Source organism: Mixophyes fleayi, chromosome 1 (assembly GCF_038048845.1).
Source record: "Mixophyes fleayi isolate aMixFle1 chromosome 1, aMixFle1.hap1, whole genome shotgun sequence".
NCBI lineage: Eukaryota > Metazoa > Chordata > Amphibia > Anura > Limnodynastidae > Mixophyes > Mixophyes fleayi.
Genome location: NC_134402.1, coordinates 75,255,281 through 75,280,996, shown reverse-complemented (window position 1 = coordinate 75,280,996; position 25,716 = coordinate 75,255,281). Strand labels below are relative to the sequence as shown.

At 39.5% G+C, this 25,716-nt stretch overlaps 1 protein-coding gene across 2 annotated transcripts in view; it reads left to right on the top strand.

Annotated features, from left to right (window-relative positions):
* The window catches only part of SNX25 (sorting nexin 25), a 138,617-nt gene that overhangs the window by 85,687 nt on the left and 27,214 nt on the right, over positions 1 to 25,716 (top strand). The window contains exons 7-11 of one of the 2 annotated variants that reach the window (XM_075196937.1): positions 8,136 to 8,326; positions 13,037 to 13,168; positions 15,806 to 16,078; positions 18,907 to 19,065; positions 24,578 to 24,709. In XM_075196937.1, coding sequence (XP_075053038.1) covers positions 8,136 to 8,326; positions 13,037 to 13,168; positions 15,806 to 16,078; positions 18,907 to 19,065; positions 24,578 to 24,709 — 887 coding nt within the window. Of the gene's footprint in view, positions 1 to 8,135; positions 8,327 to 13,036; positions 13,169 to 15,805; positions 16,079 to 18,900; positions 19,066 to 24,577; positions 24,710 to 25,716 lie in introns of both variants that reach the window. The other variant, XM_075196928.1, reaches the window with a different exon arrangement.

Here is a 25,716-nt window from a genome sequence, read left to right as displayed (position 1 = left end):
TATATTCATTGTCTTTATGATCTTCCTAGATCTGGTTGGAGAAGTGACGCTTCCTTTGATCTTTGTGGTGTTTTTGTCTCTTAAAATGCAGCTTCTGTAGTATGATTTTTCTTATAATGAACAGTTCTACATTTGTTGTTGTTGTACTTTATTATTGGGTAGGGCAGTAATAATGTAGAGTTGTATGCGGTTTTTTTTCTAACCGACTTTTTTTTTTTTTTTTTTTGTGTTTTAATTGGTAATCTGCTTTATTTTGTTTAGGATGTCTAGGTTAAATTATTTTCATATTTAATGATTTTGACTCTTTTTTATTACCTTGAAAAGTTCCAAATTATTGTGTTTTACCAATGTTTTATGTAAGCACGGACAATCCGAGCCGTGCAGGGAAGAGTCACCAACATAAACACAACCATCTGAACCATCCTGACACCGAGCATCATGGATCTAAACCAACCTAAACCATGTAGTGTGGTTTCTAATGGGAGGGAACATGTGGCTCATTAGTAACAGCGTTGCTGAGTAAACCGCATTAATATGCCATTGAATATTAATGAAGGATGAACACTTTAGAATGGCAAAAAAAGTATATATAACATTCACGAAAAATACAGAGAATACATTGAAATATAAAGATGAATTTAGGAGGCAAGCAGTGCGCTTTTCAATGCTATGAAATCATTGAGGTTAAGATTTCACTTAACCTTGGTGTTTTCTTCCCTACCAGGTCCAATCTAGCGGGATTATTGTTGTTGAACTAACTAAGCCACTTTCATTTAGGAACATTATGCTTTCATTCTTGATTTCGTCCCTTCTTAGTGTATAAATCAACTGTGTTTGTATTAATGTGAACTCACCGCCAGGTATGTCTGTGCTCTCCACAGCAGAGCAGGCAGATCGGTTCCCTATAATAAACGGTGTTCAGCTGTCCATTATCAGATTCCAAATGGCACATCACAACATAGGGGAACAGATGTCCCTTTCTAATGAATTTCCATAGGAAACCGTCACTGAAATGGACATCATCCTCATTAGATGCAGAGAGTAAGTCAATTGAACACTTCTGCTGAAAGCAAGTCTTTCTGATTGCTTACAAATAAGTTAATCAATACAACATAGTATGTTAGTGAGTGTAATAAGTAGAACGTAGACACTTGAAAACAATTTCCGGAAACACTTTGCTGTAGGCTTGGAGAATCTGTACATGTTATATGTGGATAGACTTTAAAATACTTTGTCGTTTAACTTGCCCAGAAATAAGGATAAAAATGAAAATACATTTTTTGAATTTTGCAGCCAGAATAAGAAAAGGATAATGGCCATCTGAGCAGTGTTTAAAACAGAGGACATGGGTGTTACAATCAGATTAAACTCTACAACAATCCTCTGGCATTAGAAGACTCCATTTCGCAGGAGATACTAAAGATCACTGTACAGGGGTGTTTTTGTGACCAATACCTCGTACACCACTTTCATTCTTAGTTTTTATAGGTAGGACATCAAGCAAAACAGTGCCCAGTTTTTTCATCTGGAGTTGGTGATGCTCAGTAATCCATTCTGTACTCCAGCAGTACAAATAGAGGCGTAAAAATGGCGGCAGATACATATTGTTTTTCCCTGATTTAGTCTCTGGCCAATCCCCGCGTCTGACATATGCAGCCTTTTCCAAGACATCTTAGCTGCACAATATTCCCTTTTCTCCTCAGTTCTAGTGCAAGTAACTGACAGCCACATTCAGCATTAAACACACATTTTTGTCAGCTAGACCCATATTGGGCATCTTGAGACAATTTCCCATGCTTTGCTAAATATGATAACATGGAGAGTGGGTTAGGTGCAGGGACAGATTTTTCAGGTTGTCTCAAAGCACTGTATATTTCTTGGATAGTGAAAACAAACATTCATTGTTGCAGTAGGCAGACTATTAATCCTTAATAGTATGCAGCACTGTTAATGGTATTATGCTTTTACACTAGAAGACTGACTATGTGTCTTAATAGAGACCTAGCACTTTAGCAATCCTTTAGACATCATGAATAAACCTTTCATCTCACTAAGGGGCCTTCAGGACAGGACAGTGCAGCTGTCAAATCTCCATCTTCCAACTCTCCCTGAAACCTGATGTACAGTTATATGTGTTTTCTGAAGACCTGCCACTGTCTAGACTTAGAGAGGGGTCACTAAATTCCTGCCGGTGAGCACTGCATGTGACAAGTTTGGATGCACCTGCTCAACAACATTGTGGCCCTGGAAATCATTGGGAAATGGTTGGCACCTATGTATGTTTCTGTAACTTCCAATATATATCATGATTTGGTCACATAAAGAAATAGGAAAGTTAAAATTCCACTATTAGCTTCATGTGACCTTAGACAAGTTGCTTTGTCTCCTTGTGTCGAAAGAAACCAAGAACTACATTGTAAGGTCAGACTGAGCAAAAATATGTAATAACATGAAAAAATAGAATGATGTTTCCAAGATGTCAACTAATATGATGTGGTGTTCAGTCAATAGAGCGTGTGTGTGTGGGGGGGGGGGGGGAGGGGGGTGCTACGTGTGTGCTATCTTCAGTTGATCACAGATTGAATTTGTCTAATTTGAACACATTTCTCCACCTTTATTTGCAAAGAAGTGGTGCATACATTCTAATTCATTCAATGCCGGATTGAAATTAGAATATTTATATGTTTACAAGCTGACAGTCTGAATATAGGACAGAACAACCTTCCATAAAATGATACTTGCCAACTCTCCCTGAATGTCAGGGAGACTCCCTGAAATAGGAGTGATCTCCCTCACTCCCTGAAGAGTCTGGCATTCTCCCTGATGCTGAGCCAGTACAAGACGTGGTTGGCTTCGCCATCTGTGGCATGATGACACAGTTCAGAAATTGTGTCCTATGTCCATGTATTGATGCCTATGGAGGTGGCCATTTTCATGGAGACCAAGATTTAATCAAAGACTGACAGGTAAGACAACATGACTTCAGTAATGGAGACAGAAATGTAAGAGACACTTCAGTCTCTCAAGAGATTCATTAGCGGCTTTTCTTTAATGCATAGTTGCCTACTCTTCCGGAATGTCCGGGAGACTCCCACATTTCTGGGAGACCTCCTGGGCCCACCACCCCCGGGATCTCCCTGAAGCCAACGAGGAAAAGTTGGCAAGCATGCATAAAATACTGTGCTTTGTGGCTTATTTGGGGAGGGGTGGAACATTTGGATGGAGGCATTGTTGATTTCATTGTGAGGAGGCGAGAGTGAGAAAGGGTCAATGTATTAAATTTCTTCCTGTGCTTCTGTTTTGTTCTGATTTTAGAATTGTAACTTCCAGTTAGATTGATTTATTTGCTTTGCCGTCACACATTCTTGGGATTTATTATTCTAAAGCTGTTTTTATGGTGCTGTTTATCTTTTCATGTAAACCTGAGAAAAGGTCAATTTTAACGAGAAACCTTTTTTCTTTTTTTCATTTTAATTACACCCTGATTTAGGTTTCCATCTCACTCTATTTAAATCAGGCCTAGTCAATTGTATCTGCAAGTAACGAGCCAGCAATTTTGTATGGACAAATGGGCAGTGCAATGATGGAGGTTTGAAGGATTATGCAAACTATATACCATGCTCTAAAGACCTACACATTGTACCCAGCTGGTATCCTGACAGCATTATTCAATCATTGCCCTTCCACGCCAGCTGGTGGCAAAGTATTTAATTTATATAAAAAGGTTAGGAATAGTATGAACAAATGAATAGAATTTAATGAAAAATATTAGTTTTGAAGGTGTTCCATATATAGTTCATACATAGTTTAGATATCTGGCTACTGGAGAAAATGTGTCTTTTATCCACAGCCACTTTCTTAGAAAAATGACAACTTGTGAGATTGTAATTGACCCTTTCCTAAGTCCTCCGAAGGTGCCTGAAAAGCAAAGTAATGCCCCATCCTACTGAGAATATGCGGAGAGCTGTCCGTAATACATTTATGGAAAGATGCTTCTCAGATGGCCATGGGCAGCAAGCACATCGAGGACACATGCCACAAGTTCTTTTATGTTTTACAAGAAATTATGTTTGTCTGATGTAGGAGGCTATTGCCGTTCAGGCGTTTCCAAAATCTTTAAATCCTCATCCATTTCAAGAGCTGAACATGTACAGCTTTAGAGGAGAGAAGAGGGGATATGATAGAAATGTTTAAATGTATGAAAGGTATTAAGAGTTCAGGAAAGTAATATCTTTAAAAATTTCTAGGGCAAAGAGCACACTTTGAAATTGGAGACAGCAAAACTGAAAGGTATTATAAGGAAAACCTTTTTAGAGATAGTTATGTCCCAGCAGCTGTGGTGAAGACTCCTACAATAAAATAATTCAAGAATACTTTTGGAAAAAATATGGCTATTGTTAAGGCTTAGCGCTAAATGGTTTGTGGTTTTTTTGTTTTTTTTTAAATAAACACCCTTAAAAATACAGTGCCTAAATTAAATCATCATACTCTGTCAAACTCTTTACCTTTTGTCACATTACACCATGAAAGTTGAAATGAAATCAAACTTTTTCCAGCTGCATTTAGGCATTATAACCATCAACAGGTCACACATCAGGCTAGTTGGCCACCACCTGACATCAGTTGTAGTGATTTATGATTGCTTCAGAATAAAACTGGCTGTTCCTTGAGGATCCTACTAGTAATTCATAGCAAATAATTCACGATGGTTGGGAAGATGCTATCAAAAGGGTTCCGGGATAAAGTTGTGGAAAGTCACACGTTAGGGGAGGGATACAAAAAAATGTCAAAGGCTTTTACTCTCCCTCTGAGTACTGTTCAAAGCATTATTAAGAAGTGGAAAGCGTATAGCACCATCAACACCGTGCCTAGATCGGGCCATCGCTCTAACCTGGATGACAGAGCCAGGAGGGTATTGATCAGGGTTAATCACCAAGAGGCCAATGGCAACTTTGAAGGACTTACAAGTCTTTATGGCTGAGATTGGTCAGTCTGTGCATGTGACGGCTATCTGACAAGTTTTACACAAAGCTACTTTGTATGGCTGGGAGGCAAGTAAGAAGCCTCTTCTGGCAAAGTGCCACACTGTCTCATTTGCAATTTGGGGGAAAAAAAACCACTTGTAAGATTCTGATGCCAATAGGTAAAATGTTGTATTAGGATGAGACCAAGATATAAGTTTTTGAACTGAACTCCAAGCGCTATGTTTGGCACTAACCCAGGCCAGCACACCACCCAAAACACACCAAACCTACTGTGAAGCATGGTGGTGGCAGCATTATGCTGAAGATAGGCAGGTGGTTCATATTCCAGAACTAAACTGTCCCTAATCATACCAACAAGAAAACAATGCATTGACTTAAGTATAGGAAGGAGAATGTCCTTGACTGACCTTGTCAGAGCCCTGACCTAAATACCATAGAAAATCTGTGGATGGATTTGAAGAGAGCCGTCCATCACTGCTCACCACGAAACTTGACCGACCTTGCAAGGAATATGCTAACTGATTCCTAACCCATCTCCTGAAGGGGAAAATGGGAAAGTTGATTTAGTAAGTTTATAAACAGATATCAGTTTCAATGTAGTGCACACAGCAGAGGGCTTCAGTACAGGGCAGACTGAATGGATTTAGTGTACTTTATAGAAATGTATTTGTGCAATCAATCCGTATAGTGTGGGTATAGTTTATTTTGTCTCAATTTGTTATATTAAAGTGAATAAAATAGGAATGACTTATCACTTCTTACTTATGGACAGATTCTCTCTCTGTGAAAGGGATAAAAGGTCTGGATCAATCAGATGTTTATTATGCAGTATGTTGTAGAGAGAGAGATGAAATTGGAAGAAAACAGGCTGAATCTGCCCTGAGAGTCAGACAGACAGATCTGCCTGCAGTCTGTGCTAATCACGCACCAATGACTGCAAGCAGCTAAAAGTAGAGGGGTGAGCAGAGGCCATGCTTGATGTAACCACATCATATAGTCGCTGTGTGAGCAGTAAATTGCAGTGTAGATCAATGACCACTATTCGTCTTAACAAGAAAATATAATTGTGACTGCAAACAGGGTATCATGACATACCTGGAAATGAATTGCATTAATATGCACAAGTAAAGTCAGTTATACTAAACTTTGTTTTGCAGAATACCTCGGTACTCATACATTATAGGTGAAAACACATTGCAAAAACCTGTCTGTTGTCTCTTTGTTGCATTCTGTATCAATTGCAGGACTGGGGGGGGGGGGAGAATGTTAAAAATACATACACTCAATTATTTTCTCTGAACTAATTGGTATAATTATAAAAGTTAACCTATGAATAAATATATTGAGAACTTTGTCATGATCATGCTGCATTAAATAACTTACAAATACCCCTCTGAATTAGTAGTTTGTAAGACCTGTATAATAATTGCACGGATGCCAACAGTCCCTATTTTAAAGATTTGTCCCTGTGTTTGTTGTTTTTTTTTTATTATTATTATTTTATTGTCAGATGCAGAATGAAATGTTTTGCATTGTACGCACCATTATTAGGAATTGGGACATGTCAAAGGTTAGACTTGATCAAGTTGGCAAAAAACTGACTATGGGAACCTCACAATGTGAAATAACTATACACCCATAATAACTTGTCCTGGACTGGAATGTGCCCTTTTAATAGAGCAGCGTTATATGAAGCAGACTTTGTATTTCCGTTTTGTCTGCTTTTTGTACAAAAAAAAAAAGCGCATGCTCATTTCTCTAGAAAAAGTATTAAAAAATAGTAGGGTAGTGTCCATGGTGACTGACTAGAACATATTGTTATTACTGTTACCATAGTGTAAGTTCTGGATTATTAAATTGCACCGATTACAGTCTCTGCAGCCATTTTGCGGGCTGAAAAAGTGCAGCCCGTTAATTCGCTAAGAAATAGGGAATTGGCACATGAGGCATTAAGAAACTAGTGACATTGAAGCATGAGGCACACATTACTTTATACCTCAGCGATTGCCACTGATTCCAAGTGAATTTATGACCTGCATTTTCATGTTCAACCATAAAATGGCTGCCTGAGCTGGTGAATTGATGGGCTTTATTCTCATGAAAACTGTTGTCCTCCACTGGAAGTTAGCACAGAGCGACCGAGGTGTGGCAGACAATCCTCTTTGTTCACGCTGTGCGCCTCCATTCACAGAGAGTGTGTGCAGTAGCCTGACAGGAAGCTGCCATTTACCGCGGCATGTTACCTGCTGTAAAGGATTACCTCAGAGCTGGCTGAGAGCCGGTCTGCTCCTATACTTGTAATGGGAAGCATTTTGCTGCTTGTGGTTCTGTGGAGAAGTCCATCTCTAGACGCACTGGTGCCCAATGACTAAAGAGTAAAAATAAAAACTCAAAATTTCCACTTCTAATTAAAGAATTTTGATGTCTGCTCATTATCATTCATTTAAGCTAAACCAACCAGTATTTTAGAAGAAAAAAGAAAGGGGTGGAAGGAAGAAGTTACATGATGTGTAAACCAACAGTAGATGCCACAGCTTCAGTAGCGTTGTCCTCTGAGACAGAGAGTGCCACGTCCCTACAATGAGGACTATGGAAAGAAGAATAAAATGGCTGCTGATGAAGTGAGTTAATTTCTCACCAAAAGCTGAGTATTTATAACTAGCTGATAAAGTCATTTTGCTTTGGTTTCCATCGTACCTGCTATTCCATCTGAGGTGATCATTGCAGGACGTGGCACTCGCTTTAGTTCTGTGACAGCAGAGAGTGGCAGACACTGTCCTACTACCGCAAGCTTGGAATAGCTGGTTATCTAAGGTACCTATAGTGCACATTGTACCCATACCATCTGTGTATGCTTCTATTCTTTGTATTGCACTATATGTTCATCATGGTTTACATTGTGGTATTTGTATTGCATATAGGCTTAAACCACTTGAAGACAGAATTTAAACCACTTGCATCAGGTATAAGATGTTGTGCTGCCTACAATAATAGACACCCATTTTTTGCTTCATGGTTTAATTGTTGGAAAATATCCCTGGGTTCATATATATAATTATAAATTGATAGTATGCAATAAACATGGAAAATGTATGTTTAGGTCTTACATTTCTACTGAAGTTTTTATCTTGTCTATTATGCCCCAAATAGATTCCAAAGGTAAAGAGACGGCGGCCATGAAAGCAGACCTCCTAAGGGCGCGCAACATGAAGCGGTACATCAATCAGCTGACCGTGGCCAAAAAGCAGTGTGAGAAAAGAATCAAACTACTTGGTGGCCCAACTTATGACCAGCAGGATGACGGGACCTCAGACGATTCAGATTGCCCCCAAAGCCAAAAGGTGGCGTTAGACACCCAGGTTATATTACATCATGATGTGGATTAACTGTAACAGTTTAATACATTTCAAATAGCAGACAACAAATACATTTTTATTCATAGTACTAAATATGAACAATTCTGTCTTATTTCCTTTTTTAACTTCAATCTTCTTTGCAGCCAAACCTCCTTCGACCAAACTAATAAAACCACTGCGGTCCCCCCCGCCAGCACCCTGACCATTATAGAGTCTGTGTATAGCTGGCGCCATCTGTCCTTCAGGTCACACAACTTAAAGCTTTTTGTAAATAAGCATTTTATACAACGTATTCTTTAAAAAAAATAAAAGTAAAATGTATATTGTGACACTTAGGTAACAGAATTGGACAGTTAATGCTGACCCTAGAAATGTTTTTATTTATTATTTTAAATGGAGCACAGTGCAGGTCATTTAGGAAATGCCAATTTTGTCCCTACATTTCCGCTAGAGCGCTTAGGTTTGCAGATAATATGACGGCATATGCGGAGCAGCAATGGGGTCGGCAGTCTTGAGGTATCAACCTGTACTTTTAATGGGCTTGTTTTGGGCCACCACATTGCACTTTGGAGGAGAGGTGCGAATCCCGTTGCGTTCTGAGCAATGTACAATGTGCTTCTTGTAAAAAAGGACAGTCCTGATGAACGCTCATTAATAAGCCATAAATTAGGCTAATCGAGCAGTATATAAGCAGAAAACTTTAAGGATTGATAATAAAACGGGTGGTTTTAAAGTGCTAGGAGGTTGAACTTCTGTGTATCGTTTCCAACGGGCACCTGCTGAGATTATTCCACTACTTCGCAGACCTATATGCACTTCTACTTTATGAAGGTAACTTTTGTTAGTGGAGTGTAGAAAGTAATATTTATCATGTCTAATACCTCTGTCTGTATTACCGAGTATTGTTTTATTACTGTGATCGTTCCCAATTGTAAAGCGCTACGGAATATGCTGGCGCTATATAAATGTTGATACTTTGAAATCAATTGGTGACCATTTGAGAACTACTTAACGTATATACAATATATACACTGGGGGGACAATCCAGACTCGCTAGTGGAAAACTAAGGCCTTTTACAGTGTGCATCGAGGGCACTTCATCAATGAGGCTAATTATAGGCACAGGAGCAGTGACATTAGATTTCACCTGTTTTTATACATTTAATATGCATGAGTCAGATTGCAAACTGCAAAGGTGAGTATGAGCCTTAAACACACATTTCTCCTAGCCATCACTTTAAAATAGAAAAAATAAAGGCCTGGTGTGACTACACTCCCTTCTGTTTGCTGATCTGTGAGCCAAATAGGAAAAGCAAACAATACATCTTTCTCTTAAGGCTGTATTGAAAACCCCTACGTGCTCCAGATTAAAACATAGGTTTTTAAGTCTATATTGTTGCATGTTTCTTAAGATACATACAGACTAAAGTAGAGCGCAGAGATGCACCTGGAGCAGAGATACTCTAGCCAACATCAACTTGCGACCGTGCACAAAGATCGCAGAACAGGATGCATCTAGAGGGGGCGTGGGTAGCTTACACTGCACACCTTTGACTTAAGTGCACGGGGCTGTAAGTGCTACTCAAAATATAAGCATGCGTAGTATGACAAGTTGTACCCAAAATACAAAGTTACAGTGCACAAGAACATCTGGGGAAAAATAAAAGTGTGTGCGTAGCATGATCTATTAATATGCAGTATTTTTTTATTTTTTTTTAACATGAACATTTTATAAAACTTGAGGGGTACAGAAAGTAAAACGGGGGAGGGTAAGGGGATACAAAACAAAGAGGGTAGGGTACATAGTCTGCACGTTGCTTTGTGTATAATTCTGTTACATTACAGACAGCTAGAGAGGTTTATGAGATGATAGACTTTATTCTCCAGGGTACACTGGCTGCTGTGACATCTGGTGGGCAGAAAGTGTCTGAACCCATCTAGAATTGGAGAGAGCTTGTTGTAAAGCACTCGGGTAGACTTGTTGTGAAGCACTCGGGTAGACTTGTTGTAGAGCACTCGGGTAGACTTGTTGTAAAGCACTCGGGTAGGCTTGTTGTGAAGCACTCGGGTAGACTTGTTGTGAAGCACTCGGGTAGACTTGTTGTGAAGCACTCGGGTAGGCTTGTTGTGAAGCACTCGGGTAGGCTTGTTGTAGAGCACTCGGGTAGGCTTGTTGTAGAGCACTCGGGTAGGCTTGTTGTAGAGCACTCGGGTAGGCTTGTTGTAGAGCACTCGGGTAGGCTTGTTGTAGAGCACTCTGGTAGGCTTGTTGTAGAGCACTCTGGTAGGCTTGTTGTAGAGCACTCTGGTAGGCTTGTTGTAAATCACTCGGGTAGGCGTGTTGTAAATCACTCGGGTAGGCGTGTTGTAAATCACTCGGGTAGGCGTGTTGTAAATCACTCGGGTAGGCGTGTTGTAAATCACTCGGGTAGGCGTGTTGTAAATCACTCGGGTAGGCGTGTTGTAGAGCACTCGGGTAGGCGTGTTGTAGAGCACTCTGGTAGGCGTGTTGTAGAGCACTCGGGTAGGCGTGTTGTAGAGCACTCGGGTAGGCGTGTTGTAGAGCACTCGGGTAGGCGTGTTGTAGAGCACTCGGATAGGCGTGTTGTAGAGCACTCGGATAGGCGTGTTGTAGAGCATTTGGGTATACTTGGAGAGATCCACTACTGACAGATTATATCTTTTTTATGTGACTTAACCCCATAACCCCTAATTAGTTGGACACCACCCTTTTAACCCTCACTGTGGAAATGTGAACTTTTTTGAAGCCTGATTTACAGTTTGGGGGGGGGGGGGAGTAGGGGGAATATTCTAAATGTGGAAACACATTTAGAGTTGGGAGAAGAGCACTTCTTAGCTCAGCTTTAAATTCCAGTGTTAAAATAAAGTTACCTAATATTTCTGTGCTACGTGCAGGAGCAGGTAGTATTTTCCTTGCAGGCAGAAAAGAATTGCATTTTACCCCCCTTGCATCACAACATGGTTTGTCTGGGTTAAAAATGTGACCCTTTAGGAGAATTTGCTTCTTATTTTAAACCGGACATGTAATGTGTATTCTACAGACACTGGTGACTGCGTAATTGTCTTTTCAATTCTTTATAAATGTTTCCAAAATACACAAGAAAACTGTTTTGTTTTCATCATTTATAAATCCGTAACGGAAGACCTTCAGCGTTTGGAAACTAGAATTCAAACCACCCTAAAAATATAGCAGATGGCCTAGCGGGGAGGAAGCGAGAACATTACATTATCAACAGAACTCTCACAGAATAACACTGCCCTTATTGGGCAGCTGTGACATGGTCCCATTCTACAGGTAGCACCACCTGGAGACATTGTAGTAACTCAAAGGAAGTCACCCCTTCTTTTCTTTGGGAGTCATGATTTAGTGGCAAAATGCGTACCAAATAATTTATTATCAGCATATCACAATACTGGTCCACACCTTCATTGGGCCTCTTCAGGTTCTCCAGACCAAATCAGGAGCATATATAGAAAATATGGAAACCAGCAATAGTGTGTGATCCTTTTATATTCAGTGAATTTCCATTTACCAAAAACACCCAGTGAATGTGCTTACCAGATGAAAAGTAAAATGAGCTTATCTGTATTATTCATGTTTTCACTGAGCCTCTTGGAATTCCTTGATACCTCAAGCCAAAACATGAAAACCATATAGTGTAGTATTTTGCACTCAACAAACTTTAATAAACGTTTACACGATTGCATTCACAGAAAAGATAACACACAGGCTTTTCTGAAGTCACCTGGGAGTCATACCTGTTACGTCCACATCAAACATTGGCACATCCAATATAAGAAACCGTCACCCCAAGGTCCAAGATTCCAGCAAACCGTGTCAACGTGTTTCGTCTCAATAATTGAGACTTCTTCAGGAGAAAATAATGCTGCCACTTCCCTGGTATTGTTTATATACCAATGTGCGGCGCCATCTTGCGCATGTGTGCCAGACCACCAAGCTTCTACTCATGTGCGATCTTGCAGCTGGCGTGCGATAGCACTCTGTCCATAATCATGTGATCTTAGTGAGCGTAGGATCACATGATTATGGATAGATTGTGATCGCATTATTATTTCCTCCTGAAGAAGTCTTCATTATTGAGACGAAACGCGTTGATATGGTTTGCTGTTGAGTCGTTAGTACTTAGCAAATGTGGTCCAGGGAAGGACAACTAGTAAACCGGCGAGAGGGTTAAGGCTCATTGCTATGCGTGGTGAGATAAGGCCAACCAGTCTGGTCTACTGTAGCCCAAATTGCTGAAAAGTGGCTGGCTATGATAGAAAGGCTTCAGAACACAGTGCATCGCAGCTTGCTGCATAGCCGCAGACTGGTCAGAGTGCACATGCTAGCCCTTGTCCACCGCCATAGAGTCCCCACCACGTAACTTACAGGACTTAAAGGATCTACTAACGTCTTGGTGCCAGATACCTCAGGACACCTTCAGAGGTCTTGTGGAGTCCATGCCTCCACGGGTCAGAGCTGTTTTGGCGCCACGAGGGAGACCTACACAATGTTAGGCAGGTGGTTTTACTGTTGTGGCTGGTCGTATATATACATACACACACAAAGTGTATTGATCACTGAGAATGTCCTGAATATAACCTAACTAAATATATCTTCTTACTTGGACGTGAGCAGTTTTGCTGAAGACTTTTTTTGTTTTACTATTTCAGATTATTCAGTTTGACGATATTTTGGCTAACCCATCATTCAGAGACCATTTTAGAACATACATGGAAAAGATTGATAAGAGGGTTCTAATCAGCTTCTGGGAGTCTGTGGAGTACTTGAAAAATGCAAACAAGGTAAAATAAGGAAAAATCACATGTGGGTAATTTGTAGATTGTCTAAGTCATATAAATGTTATTATGCTGAAATCACACATGGCTTTCTGTCGGGCAGTTTGAGGATGACCGTTAAGTGATATGAAAGTGTTCTTAAATATGTATTTTTTTACATGAACTGCGTGTCTATGCAGTATTATAAAATAAACAATATATCGTTATTAGATAATTTAGGAAATTTATGAAAATAACCAACACCAGTACTACAGCCCGGTTCCCACTAAAGCACATGGACAGTGCAGAGTTCTCCTGTTAAAGTGATAATTAGCATCTGACTGTATATGCTGGGCCAGAAGACACTATATAGCCGGGTTATCAATGTGCAAGCAGGGTAAAATAAGGAAACTTCACATGTGGGTTAATTTGTACAATGATAATAATGAGTCATTATGTGGGGGTGGTAAGTGCTGCTGTAATGAGAATTGTAAAAAAAAATATGGACCACTTGCGCGGCAAATAGCTATTGTAGCGCTACATTTTCCAGCAAGCCATGGCAGCCATTGACTTGTGTAAATACAAGCACCAGCATGTCTGTGGTGGCAGTGCCCGCTGTTGAACATATAGTTCCAAAATAGGTGAAATGGGGAAAAAAATAAAGACACTCACTATGGGTCAAAATAATAAAATGACACCCTGAATGCCTTCTTTCACCACTTTATTAAACAGCAAAAAAGTACAATGGGAATGTGCACCCACAATGTAATACGACTGATAAAAGATTTAAAAATAAAAACTATATTATACATTTATGAATCTAAACACCCCTTTGCCAATCACAAGCTTTTCACATACTAGCCACTTGTGATTGGCTGAGTGGCTATTAACCCCTCCCAGTCAAGGAGAATTGTTTAATATGGCTTTCAACCTTGAGCCAGATGTCTCTAGCAGGAATGACTCGCTCAATTGTTTTTTGTGCTTGCAAAACATTCCTCTACTGCTGCTTCGCTCTTCCGCTTCCTACATTGCTTGTCTGTCTGTATTTTACTGAATCCAATATTAAATAGATCTACCGTATATACTCGTGTATAAGCCGAGTTTTTCAGCACATTTTTGTATGCTGAAAAAGCCTTCTCGGCTTATACACGGGTGAACTAACCTGGTGTCCGGTCCCTGAGCTCCTATCTTCCGCAGTGGAACGCATGTGCGTTCCACTGACAGGAAGTTCGGCATTTGGAACGCAAATGCTGAACTTCCTGTCAGTGGAACGCACTGCGGGGTAAGTGAAAGGCTCTCTCGCTGTCTCTCTCGCTGTCTCGCTGTCTCTCTCGCTGTCTCGCTGTCTCTCTCGCTGTCTCGCTGTCTCTCTCGCTGTCTCCTTGTAAAGTATATTTGTTGCGCTGGTCAGGAAACAGTGTGGCTTTATATTAAGTTGGTGCACATTGTAAAATAGGGCAGCTAATAGGTCCATGAAAATATTGTGCCAAATATACAGTAAAGTAAAGTAAAAGGTTAAAGTGTGGACTATTTGCAAGCCATCACATCTCCATTAAAATATATGGAAGACATGTAGTGCATGTTCATTTAAGATAAATAGACTAATGCATACAAGACCATTCACAATTATCCTTGGAATGCCTGGTTTTTGGGAGTGTGAGTAAAACGAGAATGAATGGCACATAAACATTTAAAGTCCTCTAATATGGACTTTAATAGACCTACAAAAGATCTGGTGAGAATCCCTATAGAAATGTTTGAGTTATGACATCATTTTTTAAGACTGTGATTATCCTGAGTGTTTAAAACTCTGACTGAAATTACAGTAATTAAACAGAAATGAGCTTTTGAAGAAAAAAAAATTACCAGTAGCTGCTGCATTTCCCACCCTAGGCTTATACTCGAGTCAATAAGTTTTCCCAGTTTTTGGTGGTAAAATTAGGTGCCTCGGCTTATATTCGGGTCGACTTATACTCGAGTATATACGGTACTAACAAGCCCATTAACAAAACTGCACCAACATACATCTCTTGAATAGTCTCAAGATATCTCTCAACCAGGCTCCTCTGCTCTGCTCAAGATCGGTGCCTCTCATCCACACACATTTTCTGCTCCCATTCCCAATAACAGAACTTTTTTGGGCTGCACCTACTCTTTGGAATTCCTGTCTTTGTACAATAAGACTTCCCCCTAGCATTCAGTGTTCCATGAAAACTCTCTTCTTTAGGCAATCTTATCAAATGTTCAAATCGCCTTCTTAACCTCCCTAAACTACACAGTTCATTTAAATCTTTTATCTTTTTACACTCATATAGCCTCGCTAAGCACTTTTTCCAGTGTGTGTTCTGTGACATTTAAGCTCATGTATGAAATGCCTAGTTTCTTATATATGGTAAGCTTGCAAGCAGGGCCCTTTTACCCCCTGACCACACTATGTAAATAAATGATAATAAATAAATGTGTAGCTCTAAATTCGGATTTAATTTCAGAATGCATTAAAGTGCATTTTTGTGTGGAGCAAATTTGTTTAACTTTATAGCTGTGAAAGATGCAGCCATATTTTGTTTGCCCACTAAGCATGTAATACCAGTATAACTCTAACGCATAGACCTCATGTTGTTGTTTACTTTTAGCCACACTAAATTTCCATTTTTTTCTTCATAGTCTGAAATACCTCAATTAGTTGGTGAAATCTACCAGAATTTCTTTGTAGAGAGCAAAGAAATCCAAGTAGAGAAAGCGCTTTATAAAGAAATCCAGCAGAGTCTTGTTGGCAACAAGGGGATTGAGGTGTTCAGCAAGATTCAGGCCGATGTGTACGAGACTCTGAAGGACAGGTTCTACCCCTCATTCATCGTGAGTGATTTGTATGAGCAACTGATCCGGAAAGAGGACAAGTTCTCCTACTTATGTGTCTCGGATGACAAAGATGAATCGGTGAGTCCATGTAATATACCATAAATCTGCAACGTTGTCTTTAGTCATAGATAGACGGACTGGCTGGTCGCAAGAGTCGCAAGAGTAAAAATGTCTCCCGTGTTCTAAGGCTGAAAACTCCAATGTTTCCATGTTCAAAACATACTGTATAGCTTGGTTGAGGGTCACATTTTTACCTGATGGATTTAGAGGAGTCTATTCACAGCTTAAAGTTTTACAGCCAGGTAGACTATTCAATTGCACAAAAATACTAAACCCTAGACACTTTTGCTTAAAGATGTTAGTTGAAAGTGGAAGCTTACGTTCTACCATACCTTACGAAGATGAAACATGTTACATTGCAGATAAATTGCCCATTAGAAAACTGTCATCTGCATTCAAGGTTGTCTTATTCTTCTGTATTTTCTTCTCCTCACAGTACAACTTGTAACAAAAGCAATTATTTTTCTTTACTGATTGCTACACGTTTATTGGAGAAAAACACCAGGATGTGGTACATTACTGTGCAAGATAACACTAACACTATTGATCTTTTCCATACTGCTCATAGTTTCTGCACTGATATTGGTCTGAAATGCAGAAAAAGCATGTCCATTATATTTATGGTTCTTAAATAAATGGTAACTGCTTAGGAGCTATCATGGTGCTACATCGTAACTCCTTTGCAGTGGTCCTTTATAATGGATTCATATAATCCTCATTTCACATCTGCAATAGCACTAGGCCGGGCTGGCATCCAGATTCAGCGTACACCTGATTATGCAGGAAAAACAGCTGCCCCTCAAGATATTATTACAATGTCTTACTTGCAATAACTAAACCCCATGTATTCCCCCCCCTAATATACACAAAGAGCTCCAAAATGTTGATGTACTATCAAACTTTTAAATCAACATTAATAAATTAGCACTGTTAGATTTAACATTTTGCAAACTGTCCAAACACAATTTGGAAACACAATTTCCCATTCCGATGGTAACCACACAAAATACAGTACCTGGGTACCAGGTCTTCTGGGCAACTGTCCATCTCAACTGGAGACAATCAAAAAAGATATGACGAGCTGAGATAAACTATTCTTATTCGTGGATTGGGTGCATCTCTGCAGTAAAGATGGACATTATCCCAAAGTTGTTCTACCTATTCCCAGACTCTTTCACTCCAAATCCCACAATCAGTCTTGGGAAAAAAAAATAAAAAGCAACGTCTCAAAGGAGGTCGGATTGTGGATCCCTGACTTTTTCATAAATACTTGTTGCCATACCTCACAATACGTACTGGGACATGGGGCCCCTTCCATCCGAACATGGGTTGACATAGAAATGGAACTAACCGGATTTTTCTCAACTTATGCACTACTCTGCTGAATCCAAAGGACAGACCTGTTGAGTGGAGTTTTCCGCCCCCAAAGTAACTTTTTCTCTATCAGTATGAGATCCTAACCAACACTTGGTTTTTCAAATACTTTTGGCTCTGACATCAATATTATAATATAGATGTAGGCGTCAATGCTAAATATTCTCTTGTAGATGCAGCCGTCAGTGCTAGATTTTCTCTACCTCCAAGGGCTCACATGAAATTAAGTGGGTACTGTATATAGGGGAGACACTCCACTCTGGAGAGGAGTTGATTGAGATAAAATGTTGCAAATAGTTGAATTTGCATTTGAATAGAGGGAACTGCATTCAAAATATTTTCTAGGTGATATCTTACCCTCCAGCATACCCACACAGCTTTTCCAAACTCTGTAAACCTGTGTTGCCATGGCTCTCCTATTCTATTGTAGATTTTATTATTATTATTATTATTATTATTATTATTACAATTTATTTATATAGCACCACTAATTCCGCAGCACTGTGCAGAGAACTCGCTCACATCAGTCCCTGCCCCATTGGAGCTTACAGTCTAAATTCCCTAACATACACACACACACAGACACACACACTGCATTCAAAATATCTTCTAGGTGATATCTTACCCCCATTATATCCACACAGCTTCTCCAAACTCTGCAAACCTATGTTCCCAGGGCTATCCTAAGATAACTCCATTGTTGAAGGAAATCCACTGTCTTGGCAAACCTATTACTGGACTAAAACTTAAAGCTACCCACGTGCCCCTCATGCTCCTTGTTACCATGTCCGATTCCATTCATTCTGAAACACACCTTATTGAGCATATTTTAAGCACGCCCAGGTTCCAACTAGCTAACTGTAAAGTTCTGGAACCTCAGACACTTTTCGTCATTAAAAACTCATGGCAAGTTTATCAAGTGTCATTGCTGCCCCGGTGGTACATGTTGTCCAACATCACTTCATCACCACTTTACGTAACAGCAGCACAGTACGTGAGACACCTTTTAGTGTTGCTTTGGTCAATGCCACAGCTGGCTCTTACCCTCCCAAAAGTGATCTTCCCAGCATCCCTCGTGTCCGTGAGCAAACAACCTGACCTGCTTCTTTTGGTGGAAGCTGGGGGAAAAAATCAGTATAAAAAAGTGCTGTAATCTCTTTCAACATATGTATAGCAATACAAGAGAAAACACCTTGTTACTCATTTATACGTATATATGTACATATACACCTCATAGTTCATCCTGCAAATTGTTCTACCGTGTACTTTTTTTGCCATGTGAAAATAGAGTATTTTATTATAATGTCACCATTTGCTCAAGTACATTATTGTCCTTTGGATTTGCCATTATGAGAATAAAATTAATCACAGGTGTATCAGTTATAAGAAATGCTTATAACCTCAACAGACAGGGTCCCTGTTATGGATAAGGATTGTCACTTCTGTCACCATGTCTCCTGGCCCAGATGCAGGTGTGTGAAGGTGGAGAAGAGATCCTGGGCGAGTGCACTAGTGGGATTTCTGAGCAGGCCAGCTATGCTGTCAACAAACTGCGCCAGCTCACAGAGAAACTGGACTACAAGAGACAAGCGCTCAGCTCCATTATTAACGCTCCAAAACCTGACAAAAAGGTACAGCCAGCTAACCTCATCTCTGTCAACTCTAAATGTCTTCTTTTTATTATTTTCATGGGTACATGAAACACATGACCTCTAAATATAGCCTTGGCATTGGCAGCTGTAGATAAGCCTCACTCTGCAGCAAATGTAATTTAAATTAGGTTTGCTTCAGATTTTGAGTTTGTAAAGAAAGAAGCCTGTAAATAGAGAGCTGTATTGTGATGATGGAGAAAGAGCCTATTGAAATATGTTGTTGTTTCAATGTTCTGCTTCTTTTGGAACTAGGATATAATGTTCATGATTAAGCAGGGAAATGCAGAATGAATAAATATTACTCAGTGTCATGGAAACGGCAGGATTGAGGCCTGCTAATGAACATTTAATTAGGCATATTTTTGGTAACCATGTATCCACAGTTTTTGATTAACAGCAGTGTAAATCCTATTCAAACCTGCTTAGATTATTGTGTTTATGAAATGTGAGCTTTGCTGGTAGCTGAATCCTAGGTAGTTGTGATCAGTGTGATCTCTTACCCGCATGATATATGGCATCTCCAGGTGACAGAATGATTTACTGCTGTCTGTCTACATAGTGACATAATGTTCTGTTACAGCATGACATGCTGGTGGCTGATAATAGGAGACCTTGTTATCTACATACAGTGGAAGCAGTAAGCTTGTGGTTGAACTAATATTCCTGAAAATGCAGCCTATTCCGTGGTGCGTTTCTGGTATAAAATAAAACCTATAATGTGTTGGCTGTAAAATATGCACCTCACTGGGTGTTTTCGCTCGTTTGTAAACTGGTGCTGTTTTTTCTTTTAAACCCCCAACCCCCCTTCCCCCTGCCTTGAAAACCTACTTTAAGTCTACCAATTAATTAGGAACAAGTGCTTCATGAATTTGGCCATGGACTGTGTCACTGATATATCAGCTTTCTGGGGAATTGTTAGGCTGCGCTCTCATGAATATGACCATGGAGTGTGTCAGTGATGTCTCTGCTTTCTGGTGAATTGATAGGCTGCGCTGTCATGACTATGACCTTTGATAGGCTGCGCTGTCATGACTATGACCATGGAGTGTGTGAAGACACTAGATACCCAGCTCACTACATACCCAGTCCTCTAGGTTCACAGGTCACACAGGTAAGGAGACAGGAAAGAAATAATAATCCCTTTTATTAAACAAAGTGCACACACAGTAAAATACAACAGTGCACCCCAAGGAGACATTTGTTCCACCACCAAATATATCTAGTGGCAGAAAATCACCAGTGCAAGTAAAAACTCCCCAATGTCTGATCCTTAAGGTGGGTCTGTGTATCTTGCTGATCCCAGCCGCTCGGCCAACTCTCCACCAGCTTGGTAGGACCCTGGGTATTAGTCTCCCTACCGATGTAGGCTCACCAATTCCCCAGAATTTGCCAGATGGAGTGGTAACAGAATCAGTCCTTGAGGTACACTGTCCGATCTCTGTCAAGAAGCTCCTGCCTCAAGCATTCCTTTCTGGCACTGTGAGAATACAGTTACTCTCAATCAGTCCAAGTCCTCGCTGTCTCAAGATTCTCCAACAACACCACCCCTCCCACAGACAGCTCCTTTTTGTCCCTTCTCACAAGACACCCGATCTTGGCCACCTCCCTGGGTCAACCCCCCCACTCATTGTCCTCTTGTGATTGGTGGTGTGAAGAGTTTGGGGGGTAACAGGGATGGAAATAGAGCATGACATCAGTGGTCTCCCACCTGCGGTGATGGTGCCATTCAGACTGTGTTGCAGAGTTGCTAGAACAATAGTTAGTAGTCAGGGTGAGACCCCCTCCTGATTTTAGATAAGGTCCTCACCCTCCTTTTTTAACCCCTTCCACTTTTTTTGATGTGACAGGGTCCACAGCTGTTTCACACTTCCTGTGAGCTGCCTCACCCCTCCCTCTCCGGACACCACAGCAATAACAGACCTCCGGGGGGAATTTAATAACAGAGTGGGCCACGGTTGTTCAACTGGCCCACTCAGGACAGACAGGGTTGGCACGATATTTCCATTATAAGGCCCGGGTTCATCACTGTGTGTCTGGTTTATGGTGAATTGATAGGCTGTGCTCTCAAGAATAATTGATTCAACTCACAAGTGTCTGCATCCACTGTGTGTATATTAGGCCAATGATGCTTTACTCTTTCCTGGGACACCCGGTTGTCCGTGTGCAATTTACTACCGGTCACACCAACGAACCTATGTGGATTAATCTGCCTGAGCAGTTCTGTTTTCGGAGACGGTATTTTACTCGCTACTTACACTTGTTCCACAAATAACCAAGACTTTGTCTAGTGTATCGGTGAAGATTGACACTAAACATAAAATCCAAGTTTTTATTCATCCTAACTTGTTGTTGGAGCTTGCAATTGGACAATGGCACATTGCATGCCTCAAATACACCAATAGGAAAATGATTAGGCGCTGATGAATTACCTCACAAGTTAGAGCAAAATAGTAGAAAAATATAAAATAAAAATTGGTGATACTTAATTTTTAGATAGGATGTGCCTTCAATCCTCTCAATCTTCACTTTGTGTTCCACATTGATCATAACAGAAATAAAAAACATAGTGCAATCCGGTTTTCAACCATAAAGATAAAATAATATCCTAAGTGCTCAAAGTTATAAATAGTTCATAAATAGATTAAACAAAATAATGTCGTCTTCCCCTTGTGAAGTGTGAACTTACTTGAACCTCTCTTTCAATAAGACATCATTCCTGAAGATGTGTGAATAGAAAGCAGTTCCACACGGTCTCCCCTTGTGATTAAGAACTTACTAGATCTTTTCTTGTAAGGTAACTGAAAATGTTTTTCTCCATATGCCGCCCGGAATGATAGGATCGTTTTGCTCTTCTTTATCTGTACACTACGAGCTACATTTGTAAAGTCATAAAAAGAAAGAGGATTCTAAGGTGATATTTTTTTTTAATTTTTTTTTAAATCCCAGTTATTACAAGCATAAAAAACACTCACAAAATATAGGAAATGTAAAATTGAACATTGACAGGTACTAGTACTAGAGGAAAGATAAATTAGGCGCAGTTCTAGCAGTAGTAAGATGTTAATTTCCCAGGTTCTAGGGCCAGTTTATTTCTCCTTAAGATGTTAAAATGGTAGGATAGGAACATTCAGCACTCCTCTATCCTTACCAATGTGTTTCGACTGGACCATCCAGTCTTTTTCAAGGCTAGTGGAGAGTAAATGTGTTTTGGGGCCATTGTTATATTTTGTTTTAACTTATGAGGTAATTGATCAGCTCTAATCATTTTCCTATGTGTGTATTTGAATACCTATTAGACTTGTGTACAGCCTATATAAAAACTGTTAAACTGCAGATCAAAAGTGCTCTGAAGGTATCAACAATTAATATTTTATTCAATGAGATTGTTGTGAATTTATTTACAATGGAATTATCATTTTATATTCTCAATATTCACTTGTATGCACATTGGAACTTTATTCAAATGGAGAAGTCTGTTCACAAAATGATTTCTATTTTAGTACTCTTAGATCAGCATGTTAGAACCATGGCACTGGCTAAGAGGCAGCAAGCTGCTATTGATTATTGAATCTTACCATACTGGTTATTAAAGAATCACTGACTATTTGTGTGTGGACGTTTATAACTGAAGCAACCATACAAGTACAACAACCTGCTTTCTGATATTGTTTGAGATTATTGATAGTGAAATCATCAGTGCGCATAGAATTGTTGGAATTATTGTTTCTATAATATACATGTATGTATGTATTTTATATATTGCATGATACATTTTAAAAACAAAAAAATAATTTTATGTCTGTGATGTATATTTAGTTGTTAAATATTATTGAAATTCATATGGGTGATCTATGAGAGCTTCTATTGTTAATAACTAGTGAGGGTGACTTTTGAAATACACAATCGATTTATTAGCACTGTAAATATTTTCTTATCTATGAATGGAGCATGTATTTTATAAACAGTAAAAAGAATATAACTGTAGGTACCTGAGCACAGAAACGCACAATACTTTTACTGTAATTCTGCGGATTTTGCGTCACTCTTTCCTTTACCAACTACAACTATCTTAACAATATCTTGATCTATATCTAACTCCATCAGTATTCACTGATACAAGAACCAGTAAGAACATACAATGTGCCATTTGCGGAGGCAAAGAAACTTCTCAATCAGACTTTATCAATGTATTTTTTTAACAAAATTGTCACATTTTACAAATATACATCATTGTAGTAGTATCTCAGTCACCATGTCTGTCCATTACCTATGATGCCAGAGTCCTGATACTGAAAGTTTATATAGACCTCTGAGGTAGCTACGTACGGGCAACATATAGGCCCGAATATAGCATGAAAACAGAGACACATAATTAACCATAACTGTACATCATTGTCGGTGTAACACTTATCAGAACACTCTGTCTGACCACATCACTTATGTCATTTTCAGCTTGTCTTGTAGGACGCAATTTTAATTTTAAAGAGCTTTTAACTGATCCAAAAATTGCTATATTTATAAAGATACATATTTTTCTTACAGACAGCCTCTGATTTTAACTGCACAGAGGACAGACAGCTAAAAGCATGGTATTAAAATTCCTTTCTATAAACTGTAATAGGTGCAATGTGAGGTTAATAGACACACTGAGCAATGAGACCTGATCCCCACCAGCTTAGATCTGCTGCAGAGTGGGAATAGCATATCAAGGAAGGACCCTAATGCGTCCTCTCCACCCCTTGATCTAAATTTATTAGTCTTGCTCTTCATATTTGATATATTGGTTTTTGCTAGAGTAGTGTATCCAGTTCTTGGATCGGATTCATTAAGGATCTTAAATGAAGAGGATCCTTATTTCAGTCTCCTGGACAAAACCATGTTACATTGCAAGGGGTGCAAATGAGTGTTCTGTTTTGCACATGTAGCGCACAAATATCAACTTTAAATTTCAGTGTACAAATAAGCTATCAAGTATTTGTGTGTTACATGAAAAAACAGTCAGTATTTAACTTATGTGCAAAACAGAACACTCATTTGCACCCCTTGCAATGTAACATGGTTTCGTCCAGGAGACTGAAATAAGAATCCTCTTCATTTAAGATCCTTAATGAATCAGGCCCCTTGTTCTCACATATGTATATTTTTGGAAATCTGTAAAAATTAAAGATAATTGAGCCGTGCATTTGTTTTATTGTATTTATTGCTCTGCTCATTGTCTGTATGTATGTTTTTTTTCATTATTTCTTTAAAAAAGTTTATATAGTGCAGTACCTTTTTTTTGTCTTCAGATGTCACTGTTGCAGTTGCTTGTTTTAGAAAATAATGCCGCTAGTTTCCATTGAATTTACAGGCTGACTATTGATTGCCTCCAATGTATGCTTTAATAAAAAAATAAAAAAAAGTTACAGGTCAGATCGGCAGCTCACCAGGCGCAGTCTGTAAATGTATCAGTCTAGGGGTAAAAAATTATTTTTTGTTTTCTACATGACAGATTATTTTGAAGCTGAAGGATGAAATTGCTCTGATGGAGAAGGAGCAAAGTGATCTAGATCTGCACATTTCTCGGACAGATGTTTGGTGTGAGAACTTGGGCATGTGGCGGGCACTTATCAACATCAGCGAGGTAAGCCGTGTGTAACTGTGCACCTATATGGTCAGGGGTAGTCACTGGGTAAAAGCCTGAACTTGTTGCATAGACATACTCCTCAATAATGCTGAAAATATGCACTGGGTTTTAGTCTGCAGGTCTCTCATAGACTTAAAGAAGAATTCCACCCAAATGTTAAGGTTTTGATTTTTTGGGTGGCGTTCACGAAGTTCTAAACAGATGAAAGTTGTACTTGCATGTAGTGCAGTGATCCTGTCCTCCATTGGTTCTGATCTCTGGAAGCCTGGATGGTCCAGCGCTGCTCTACTGTCCATAAGGTGGGCCAAAGACTAAGTGGTGGTGTTACTGCTCCTCTCCCATACCTGTCTAAGGGAAGATAAGCCCTAGACACGTACAGCCTTCTCGGTGACTCGCTGTATCACTGGATTGCTGCAATGCACTTTTATTACAACTTGATGAACTCAGCTGGAAACTAAATTGTGTATTTTGGGAAGGTTCCCCTTCAATTGCAAGGATTTGTTCATTCATATTTTCACATTGAGGCTTTTTCTTGACTACATTAAGGAGATTTCCGTCAGAATTCCGTCACCAATATATACGTCGCCGGACATTTCTATAGATAACAATAGCAACTCTTTCCTGCACATGGGCATTAGATGTTTCTATAGATAGCTACAGAAAAGTCTGCTGTCCATGTTGGCAGGTAGTGTTGACATTGTTAACATGGGCAGCAGACTTTTCTATAGAAATCGTGGAAACCAACTCTTATCAAAAATTCTGGATTATGCAATGAATTATTGTCCGAGACCTTTTTTTTTTTTTTTTTTTTCCCTATATGTGCCTGATAGGGGCCTGATTCATTAAGGAACTTAAATTAAGAAGTTTCTTATTTAAGTCTCCTGGACAAAACCATGCTACAATGCAAGGGGTGCAAATGAGTGTTCTGTTTTGCACATAAGTTAAATACTGACTGTTTTTTCATGTAGCAGACAAATACTTGATAGCTTATTTGTACACTGAAA